The sequence below is a fragment of the Diadema antillarum genome, unplaced genomic scaffold (genome assembly GCF_040938485.1).
Source record: "Diadema antillarum isolate AM-2024a unplaced genomic scaffold, OU_Dant_1.0 seq00000288_RagTag, whole genome shotgun sequence".
Lineage (NCBI taxonomy): Eukaryota > Metazoa > Echinodermata > Echinoidea > Diadematoida > Diadematidae > Diadema > Diadema antillarum.
In genome coordinates, this window is record NW_027271315.1 from 347,417 (window position 1) to 359,219 (window position 11,803).

General features: G+C 40.3%; 1 protein-coding gene across 1 annotated transcript; it reads left to right on the plus strand.

The window, feature by feature from the left end:
• The first annotated feature begins 642 nt into the window (after positions 1-642).
• Positions 643-10,874, plus strand: LOC139730055 (retinol dehydrogenase 7-like). The gene is made up of 5 exons (XM_071640967.1): positions 643-761; positions 1,939-2,165; positions 6,934-7,192; positions 9,418-9,587; positions 10,672-10,874. The coding sequence occupies exons 1-5, from the start codon at positions 643-645 to the stop codon at positions 10,872-10,874; spliced, it is 978 nt and encodes a 325-aa protein (XP_071497068.1).
• The last annotated feature ends 929 nt before the right edge of the window (positions 10,875-11,803 follow it).

Here is an 11,803-nt window from a genome sequence, read left to right on the forward strand (position 1 = left end):
TCCACTAACGCCACGAAATAATCCTGTGCCTCATTTGTTTTATAAAATGGGTCGAAAACTAACAGAATTTTTCATGTACCTTTGTGGGTCAATACCAGTCAGCTACATGTAGCACTCGCTCAAGAATCGATGTCCGAAGATGTTCGTCCCAAACATTAACGCACGTAGCACTCGGAAATCCCGCACATATAAGTACTGTACGTATAAGAGTATGACGTACGCCACACATGTTATGCACACAAGAAAGGCCGGCCGGCAGCCCGAACTAGAAGTTGTTTACAGGATTGACAGCGAGTATAGTAGCGCGCGATGCACTTGTAACAACTGATTGAGTGCGCACTGCTAGTGTAAACATTGTGACGTCAGGCCGTGCATGTTAGTGAGAAATTAATGCACGCACACGTGACTCATTTCAGCGCTTCCAATTGGCTACATTCTTGAACCCATTTTATAAATCAATATTATTGCACAAGGGTATTATTCATTATTCTATCAATTCGTTAGAATACAACTTAAGTAGCTATATACGCGTATATTTGGGCGTATTCAATATGAATAAATAGATTCTATGATTAAATCATTACATATATTTTTTTTTTCCATTTTGATTTCTCTGCAGTTTACGCGCAATACGACCAAACTATGGAAGTCACTATGTGGGCTGTGATTATCGCTGCCGTCGCCACGGCCGCGACGATTTTCATCTTTCGTCTACTCGAGAGCCTGCTCCGGTCTCGTCTCGTGACGAGAATCACGGACAAGTAAGTTTTGTATAATTAATTCCATGCCACATTGTGTAGCATGGTACGTTGAAAAGAAGCTCCCCCCCCCCGCACACCCCCCCCCCCTCAAAAAAAGAAGAAAAGTAGTAATAAGTGTCAGTATGAATTGTCCACAATATATAATACACAACCTCTGCTCTTTAGTCGACTCCTCGACTTTTCTTTTTCCCCTCAGAGCATGGGTAATGTATAACACAATACACAATTAGTTGGAAACTGTGTAAGCTTGTAATTCGCTAATACCTCTAATTTTCATCGCGCAATCAACTATTGTGCATTCAAGATCATTTGTGATTTTCGTATATCATGTTATATTTTGTGGAAAAAAAAAGAGAAAAGAGAATTGAAGTAAACTAAACTGAACTGAATTGAAATTTGTTGCGCTGCGAGTGCTTCTGGTGTACAATGTAGGAATGTCGCTTGCGAGTTATATCTCCAAGTAACTGATTAAACTTTAAAACTGAAACTTACCTCTCCGGGATACTTCATCAGGCCAACTGATCTTTGGTGGCAATTGGTTGTTGATCCGTGACAGGGTTGGGAATTTCGTAGGTTATAGAGAGAACATGCACAGACATAAAATTGTCGAGGTTTCATCACAATCCTGCCTAAAATGAGAACTTTATGTTCACAGACTTGAGTCTTTGAGTTACTCTTGAATGCGTTTTGATTAACCGTTTGCTTATGGAAACTGGTTGGCCGTCCGTGGTTAAAGGCATTATTTACGATTTGCAGATGAAACAAAACCCATCTTTAGTGCTTAGTGAGGGATAGAAACAATCAATTAAAAAATTTTAATCAGTATAACAATTATAAGTATTGTTGAATATACAAAATGTGAATAGAAGTTGTAATAAATATATCTTTAGAATAGACCGTCTACAGTTATGGGTTATTGAGAAAAACAGTCATATCTCGTTATATTAGAGGCTTTATTGCAAATAGGATGTTATGTGATACAACTGACCTACGTAATTATATGCATCAAGTGTGATAACTCGAACATTGTTTTAATCACTGCTCTTAACGGTAAACAATACATTTAATACCATGAGGACTGTCATATTTTGAAAGAAGCGGGTTGAGTGACAGCATGGCGCTGATTTTCCCCTTATTTTTGCCTTCGTATATTCCATGCAAATTTTGCCCATCACAGGTACGTCCTCGTAACCGGCTGCGACAGCGGGTTCGGCAATCTTGTGACGAGGCAGCTCGACAGCCGCGGCGTCCACGTCTTCGCCGCCTGCCTGACATCGAAAGGTCAGAAGGAGCTCGAGGAGAAGACGTCGGAGAGGGTGATCACCCTTCGCCTCGACGTCACCGATCACGAGAGTGTCGAGGCCGCCTTGCGATTCATAAAGGAGAAGCTTCCTAAAGGCAAAGGTGGGCATCCGGCAAGACAGGACTCGTAATCTATTCAACCGAGGGGGAAAAAGGAACACCAGACACGCACACACACACACACACACGCGCACACACACACGCACGTACGCACACACACACACACACACACACACAAGCACACACACAACAAACAAAGAAAGACAAAGAATTCCATGTCAAAGGGATCGTATATAGTTTTGGTTGAGACCTAATTTCAGGTTTCTAACCTTTTTTGGTGAGATAATGAGAAACCTCTTATGAAATTTAAAAGAGCGTGTAATTCCATGAGGAATTCAGCGTTTCTTTGATGATTTTTTTGTGTGTGTGAGAAATGGCTGAGATATCCAAAACAGAACGATTCTAGTAAAGTGTGGAACCCACACTTTACTACGACCGCTTTGTATTACTTTGTTTTTGGATGTTTCAATCATTCCACGCCCGATTTTCATCAAATAAACAATGAGTTCCTCTCAAAATGGTATGATCTGTACTAATTTCGTAAATGTTTTCTGGGTATCTCGCCGAAAGTTAAAAGCCCAATTCTCATCTTCACCACCATACTGTACCATCCCTTTAGCATCATTACAATTAACTAGGATTATGAGGAGCAGTAGGTGGAAGAAGAGAAGAGTGAGGAGGAGCAGAGAAGCAGAAGGTGGAAAATAATTTTAAAAAATGATTCAATATAGGTAGTACTGAATACTGGTAAGACTGAAAGATGATAGAAGATAAATGACAGGAAGATAATTATATGAGATGGAAGAAGGGCAAATTATTAAGAGAATACTTTAACAGGATTGAACATGAATAATGGTAGAGCGATGAAATGTAAAAGTGAACTTTATCATTACATGTATTCAGAGGTCTTTTCCAGTTCTTGATATGGGGAGGCCCTACCTATTATCATACTCACTTTAATTTTGTTACAAGCTCCATATCTACATTGTAATTACACATAATTGTGATTACTCAGTTTTCTCAAGAGAGATTAATTGCCGAGAGGAAAGGGATGGGGAAAGAGCGTTGACGAGCAAATATTATTATTGTTATCATTGTTGTTATTATTATTATTATTATTACCATTATTATTATTATCATTATTATTATTATTATTATTATTACCATTATTATTATTAACATCATTATTATCATTATTATTGTTATCTCTATCTTCACAAGATATCTCTTGGAGATTAATATCACGTCAAGTTCCATCCTGGAACCTTAAGCCCTTTTTACACTTGTGTTTCTTAACCCCGGACTTTCTCTGACCCAGGACTATCTTTAGTCTCGTACCAATTTTTTCAGCTTTTTACACTGGTCAATTAGTCCCGTACTATCTCTTGTCCGGGGCTAAGGAGAAACTGACCTTTTTACACTCGTATTTCTTAGCCCCGGACTTTCCAAACCACATGAATATTCATGATTACGCTGTACACTGTACACGTACACGCACGCGCCGGCAGCACTTGATTACCTCGTTTCTGATTGGTCAGTGGGGGTCGGACCTCGTCTCCGTCACTTAGCCCCGGATTATTTTTTCGTTCTGTTTACACTCACTTGTTTGGCACCGCAATTGCGGTGCTAACCCTGCTATTTTGCAGGGCCAGATAGTACGGGATTATCGGTGGGGCTAGCCCACTTTGGCAAAAACGAGTGTAAAAAGAAAGTGGGCTAAGGATAGTCCCGTACCCTCTTAGCCCCACCGTTGGCACGGGACTAAGCAAAAATTTACAAGTGTAAAAAACCCTTGTGACTTCCAGTACTTTTCTCAGGATTCGTGCCGTCCCCAGCAATGCTGCTTTTTGGAGCGTTTGCACTCGATCTGGCACACCAACGTCGTCTAAGTGCCGTCGCAGCTGCTTTGGCGTTGTTCCGAGTGCTCCAACGACAATAGGGATCACCTTCGTTCTCATATTCCACAGGCGGCGAAGCTCTCTGGCAAGGTCTTGGTACTTCTCTATCTTTTCCTTCTCCTTCTCGGCTACTCTGCTGTCTCCCGGTACCGCGATATCGACGATTGTGCACATCTGTCGAGCCCTTTCTACGACGATGATATCCGGACGCCTGTGCTGGATGACATTGTCAGTTTGAACATCGAAATCCCACAGGATTTTAACTTGATCATTTTCAGAAACTTTCTGTGGTTCGTGCATATACCATTTGCTCTCACATGGTATTTCATGTTTTCTGCAAAGCTCCCAGTGAACGACTTGTGCCAGTTCGTCATGTCGTCTTTTTTACTCTTTTTGCGCCAGTTTACTACAGCCACATACGATATGTTGCACTGTCTCGTCTCTTTCTCGGCATATTCTGCATGCGGCATCCACATCTCTCTTCTCTATCTTGGCTTTCAGAGCATTTTTTGACAGTGCTTGCTCTTGGGCAGCGATGATCAGTCCTTCTGTCTCCTTCTTCAGTTCTCCTTTCTTCAGCCATAACCGTGTGTCATCACTGCTGATGTTCTCCGTCTCTCTGCAAAACTGCCCGTGCAGCTGCTTTTCTCTCCACTTTGCGGATCTTTCTGTTCGTGTCTGGCTTTTGAAAGTAAGTGGATCAATGACGTTTACATTATTTCCACTTTCAACCAGAACGGCTCGAAGGAGTTTTTCCTCACTGGTGTTTATGTAATTGTTGAGGCTGATTTGCTTCATTTCGACGCAATCTGATGCACTCACGAGCCCTCGGCCTCCTTCTTTCCTTGGCAGGTACAACCTGTCGACATCAGCACTCATTTGGTGGGTTTTGTAGATCGAGAGCATCTTTCTTGTCTTCCGATCCATAGCAGCCAGTTCCGCCTTCGTCCATTCGACCACTCCTCCTGTGTATTTCAAAACTGCTACTGCCCAGGTGTTTAGAGCTGTGATCACGTGTCCGCCATTTAAGTGTGATTTTAGTACACTTTTTACACGTGAGAAGTACTCCTTCGTCACAGACACTTTGATAGCATTGTTCGAGACATCATCAGATTCCAACACTCCGAGGTATTTGTAATTCTCTCCTTCCTCCAAACTCTGTAGTATTCTTCCAACAGGGAGTGGTATTCCTGCACTCTTCACTCGTCTCCCTCTCTTCATAACCAGGGTAGCGCACTTGTTGATGCCGAAGTCCATGCCGATGTCTTTGCTGACCAGACGAACCGTTTGAACTAGCTTGTCGCACTGCTTCTCGTCTTTACAAAAGAGCTTAAGGTCGTCCATGAACAGCAGATGATTGAGAGAGCCATGATTTCCTCCGAGGTCATAACCGGCCGATACATTTCGCAGAACGCTTGTAAGTGGGATGAGTGATATAACGAAGAGGAGAGGTGACAGTGAGTCCCCTTGGAATATTCCTCGTTGTATTCTCACCTGACCAAGATCTTTGCCATTCGATGTGAGGGTTGTGCACCATGCCTTCACAGAATTTGTCAGTAAAGCTCGGATGTTATCTGCAAGTCCGAACATTTGCAAGCATTTATCGATCCACGAATGAGGCACCATATCATAAGCCTTCTTATAATCGATCCAGGCTACACACAGGTTGGTCCTCCTTCTCTTGGAATTTCTCATCACCATTTTGTCAATTAGTAGTTGGTCATTAGTTCCTCTGCACCCTCGCCGCCCACCTTTTTGTTCGACAGGGAATAAGTCCTTCCCTTCAATGAAGCAATACATCTCATTCGCTATGATGCCAGTCATTAACTTCCATATCATGTTTAAACAAGTTATGGGTCTTTAATTTGAGGCAACATTACCTTTGGATTTGTCCTTCATGATGAGGACCGTCCTGCCTGTGGTCATCCAGTGGGGAACTTCCCCGCTCTCTAGAGCAAGCTGTAGTTGCTTTGCTATTCTCTCATGGACTGCCGTGAAATGTTTGATCCAAAATCCATGCACTGCGTCTAGTCCTGCTGCTTTCCAGTTCGGCATTTTGCTCAGTTGTTTCTTCACTTTTTGTGTATCAATGAAGATGTTTTCTTGTTTCTCGACATGTTTGAGCTGTCTCTTGACATCTTTTAGCCATTGTGCAGCCTTGTATACAGTGTTGAACTGGATTACCCCAAATCTTACCCCAGAATTGTTGACATTCGACTGGGTCTGGATGTTCCTCCTGGTGATTTCCAATGCCACGCAATTCCTCATATTATAATCTCTTCTGGTTCGTCTTGAAGAGTTTGTTCTGTCTGAATTGCATTACACGTTCCTGGTATCGTTTTACTTTTGCAGCCTTCGCCGTCACACGCTGCTTGAGCTCTTCAATGACGACAGTCCTCCCTTTTTCTTTTACGTTGTACCTTTTCTCAATTTGAGATAGTCCTCTGATTTTCTTACAGTGCCTCTTTTCGCTCTCAGTCAGTTTACTTAAAGCAGCCCTCATCTCCGTTATTTGTCCCTCCAGCCGTCTTTTCCTAAAACAAAACCAAACAAAACAAATCAAAATCCACAGCGTACCTCAATGTGTCGGAAAAGGCCTGTATGGCGTACTTTGATTCGGTGTACCCGCCGGCGCCCAAAGCCACTCGAGAAAGGGCGCTAGCTATGTTGACAACTTGACCTCGAACTTTTGTGTTCTCCCTTTTGTCTTTTCATTATTATTATTATTATTATTATTACCATTACTATTATTATCATCATTATTATCATTATCATTATTATTATCATTATCATTATTATTAGTAGTAGTAGTACATGTATTAGTATTAATATCATTATTATCATTATCATTGTTATCATCATAATCATTACAACAACGAAAGAAAGGGACTCAAACCACTTTCTTTCCGCAGGTCTATGGGGACTTGTGAACAATGCCGGCATCGCTCACACCCCTGGCCTCATCGGATGGTGCTCAAAGGAAGACTACGAGCGCACCCTCGGGGTCAATCTCACCGGCGTCATCGATGTCACCATCGCCTTCCTACCGCTGCTCAGGAAAGCTCGAGGTCGAGTTGTCAACATAGCTAGCGCCCTCTCTCGAGTGGCTTTGGGCGCCGGCGGGTACAGTGAATCAAAGTACGCCATACAGGCCTTTTCCGACACACTGAGGTACGCTGTGGATTTTGATTTGTTTGGTTTTGTTTTGTTTTCCCTGTTTTGTTTTGTTTTGTTTTGTTTTAAGAAATTATGATTATCATAGCAATAATAACAAGAAAACAGATGATTGAAATTACAAGGACAACAACAAAAACGCATACGAAAAACACAACAACCGATGTTTGCTTTTCTTTATTCACATGGAGGAGCTAAAATAGCTATGTGTTCTCGACATCGAGCAAATCAGAAATAAATATGATTCCTGTAAGTTCACGTTTATTTCTAAAACTATACGCATTTGACCATTTTCGGTATAGTTACTGCTTGAGTGGAAAGGTGGTTCTTTCTTTTTTTGTATTTCTGGATTTTATTGATCAGATCAAAAACATCGTGCTTTTTCACAGGTCATATGACAAATACATTTTTGACATCACAAAACAAAAGTTTGATAGCATTCAATGATAGTAAAACTACCAGGCGTCTGATCCTTTTTTGGACTATAGTCTCTAACACACGTTAACACCAATAATTCTAGAATCGTATACACAGAAAACGAGGGAAAAAAAGAAAAAGAAAAAAAAAAGGCTTCAATGGAAACACTAAATATTACCAAAGACCAGACAAAACAAACCAAAGGCGCAAGAACACACACTACAATCTTCAAAAAACAAAAAAACAAAAAAAAAACAAATCAAAGGTACTATTCACCTGGCTCATTTATGCACTCTCCGTAACTTCCTTTCTACGATAACATAATTATACATCCAGCCCTGGGCTGAAGATGCGAAGTCTCCTGTCCCTTCTCCCGGCATTTGGGGGGGGGGGGGAGGGTATTCGACGCTGCAATCTTTGAGGTGACAATGCAGGACAGAATAATTGTTTCATAAACATAAACTACAGTGAATGCCATGACAAGAGAGAGAGATAGAGAGAGAGAGGGGGGGGGGAGGGAGGGAGGGAATTAGAAAAAGGAGTATAAACCGCGGTGAGGAAGAAAAGACCATCAGAGCAAGGGAAAGGAAGAAGAAAGTGGGAAGGGCATTTGACTTTCTATAAAGATATAATTTGTTCTATTTTCCTCCACTTTGCCCCATGCAAATCACATTTATTTTTACTTTTAGATATTTCTTCTTCAATCAAACTATACTTTTTTACACATTGCACAAAATGTTGCCTTTGGGGACATTAACTTTGATACTTACAACTTAAAATAAATTGTTTACCTAATAATATTATGAAATTGTATGAAAAAACAAAATCGTTCCTCGGATGTATAACACCATATAACACCTTTTGACATGAAAATAATTGCAAGGAATCAATTTTACTTTTTTCCTCTTTAAACAATGATTCCCAGAATACTGACACCTTCCGACAATCAAAAAACAAATGTTCTATTGTCTCCGGTTCACTTTTACAAAAGGAACATCTTGAGTCATCTTTTCTCCCTATTCGAACAAGCCACGAATTAACGGGGATCAAATTATTCAGTATCTTATATTGCGTTATTCTTAATTTTGTATCAATTGTCAAACTGGCAGGTAATTTGAAAAAAGATTGAACATCTTCAAATCCAATGTCATACATAACGTCAAAACGATCAAACACACTACATTTTCCAGGGTTATTCAAATGCAGATATATATTATATAAATGCTTTGTTGTTACGTTATGTAATTCCAATCATCTACCCTGAACCCAGATTAAAGGAATAATACTCAGGGGTTTTATAAAGGGGTGATCGTTTTGACGAAGAAAAAAAAGCTTCCATTCACTTGGCATCTTCTTGAAACAATCAAGAAGAGTGAAATACTGAGTAAACTGTAAACCTTTACCCTTACAATCCTTCCAACGCAGAGGTCGGCCGTACTCATCTAACATATCAGTTACCTTCAAAAAAGGTGGTTCTTGAATTTACCAATGTTGGCCGGTGGTAGATGGAAGACGAGATGTGGATCTTCTTTAAATGCAAGTCTAGCGAAGGATTTCGATTGAGGAATGAAGGGAGGGATAAAGTAACAGAAATAATTGCATTGACAGTCCATAGTAATGCACACTGTTTCCCACGAGCAGAAGATGTACTAGCAACACCAGTCTTTAAGTTTCTTTGTTCACTGGCGAACTCACGACAGTTTTGTATTCATCACTCTTACGGTTTTAATGCCCTCATTTTGAAGTGCAGAAATATTTATCAGAGGTCGTCCTTACACTATGTCTTTATTCACCTTAACCCGAAGGAGAGAAAGTCAGATGCTGGACTATGGCGTCAAAGTGAGCATTTTGGAGCCGGGTTATTTTAGGACCAATCTAACGGACGGCGATCGGTTCAAGGCAGAGATGAAGGCGACATGGGAGCGACTCCCCGCCGAGAGGAAGGCCGATTATGATTCAAACCTTTACGAAGAGAGTGAGTCAAGTTTCAAGTTTCAAGTTTATTCAAAGTTTCCACAATGCAAAAATTACATAAGAACAATAGTATGTAACAAGGAATACATTTTTGGATATATGCGATTAAAACAATTAGCAGAATATTTGAATATAAATAGACAATGCATGTAGATGCATTATAGATGTAAAGTGGAGGGGTCTTCGAAAAGCAAGCTTGTATAATAAGACCCCTGAAAAGGCAAGTTAAGACATGTAATATAACAACTTACTAATATATACAAACATATTAAAGCCATAGAATAATTCTAGTGGAATCCCTCAAGAAGCGCAGCAACCACACCCCAGAGACCAAAAAAAAAAAATTACACCAAATTTATTGCCCCTCCCCCCTCGAGTCAATTTAAAATTCATATTTATCGGCTAGTGATATATGACCACAAGAGGGAGTCAAATTCTAACCTCGTTTATTTTTTTCATCATATGAATGATTGTGTTTTTGGTGTTTGTTTTTTTTTAATCTATTTTAGCCTTCATTGGTCCTCTTCACTGCGGTCCAATTTTACTTTCATCTGTTCGTTCCCTCCTTTTATCTTCTATCCCTTTTCCGTCCTTCATTTCATCAGTAAAGGTGTGTTTCATTGCAACTGATTGACAAATTGTCCTACATCGACGAAGATAAGCACTGAATATTGATCGGTGTTGTAGTAGTAGCAGCCATGATTTCGACGTAAAAAACACTGAATTATTAGTAGTAGCCATGATTATTCACGTCGATATAGGGCAATTTGTCAATCACTTGCAATGAAAACATCTCGACGGAAGAATTTCATGAATCTGGAAAAAAAGTGTGTTTATGTGTGTGTGTTTGTTTGTTTGTTTGTTTGTTTGTTATGGTAAATCAAAGGCATGAACAAAATTCTATTTTGCTTTTTTATATTGTTCAAATGCGTGTCCAATGTCAGCAATCATGCTGTAAATGTATCATTCCGTTGAAAAAAAAAACACATCGAAGTTTGAATTGAATTGAATTGAATTGAACTGATTTGAAAAAGAATTTGTGGATATTGTTTTGATATCGTTTCTATGTCTTTTTTTTTTTTTAGTCGGCCACGCCACTGTAAACTTCATGAGCTTTGTCACATCGCCAAATCTCACACACGTGACCAATGCGATGATCCATGCACTGCTCTCCCGCTGGCCTAGGACCCGCTACTCATGCGGACTGGACATGAAAATTATATTTCTTCCGCTTTCCTATGCACCGACGTGGCTTACTGACTTCATCTTCCTGCGAGCGGCTTACTGATTTCATCTTCCTGCGAGCGGGCAAGAACAACCAGCCCCGACAACCCCCCGTGCATCAGTGACAAGGGCTCGGTCCCACTTACATGCCTGTCGATGACGTGTTTTTCTTTGCTGTTGCTGATTTCGTTTTTGTCCTTATTTCAAGCCGTCACATTGTTAAGCGACATTGCCATAAATACCAAGAAAAAGAGGCAAATGAAATAGTCTCTATACGTCATTTGTTTCAGTGTGTAATGTGTCATGCACGTAGATTCTGCATGGTAACCGAAGGAACTGCACGTCAGAAATCAAAAACCTCTTCCATATTTTTTGCTTGTTTGTCTGTGTGTTGTTGCGCGAAGGGAATTATACAGTGTACTCCCGTTATAACGAAATGCTCGGGACCGGCAGTTTTCTTTCGTTATAACGAAATTTCGTTATAACCGAACAAATGCAATATATAACGAAAACAAGGAACCACGTGTATATATATCATATTATCTTTGCTTAATACTCATCAAACACTGGAAAGCTATGTGAAATGTGATGGGATAACTGTATTACAATAATAAACGTAAGTTCCCCTCAGAAATTGCGTGACACAAGGAGCGAACACACAGTGGTGTGAAGCGTTCACCCATGCAGAGACGCTATAAATGCATGTTCCGCTATACGTATTTTCGAAAGCAATTCGCATTTCGTTATAACGGAGCACATTTCTTTTGTTTTTTCTTTGCCTGTGGCGCTCGGAAAAGACTTCGTTATAACGGAAATTTCGCTATAACCGTGTTCGTTATAAGCGAATTTTGTACCATAGACTTTAATGGTGATAATTTTGGGACCAGAAGATTTACTTCGTTATAACGAAATTTTGTTATAACCGTGTTCGTTGTAACGGGAGTGCACTACGTGAATTTGTTTATAAAATCAACGTTTAGCACTGGCCTGCTT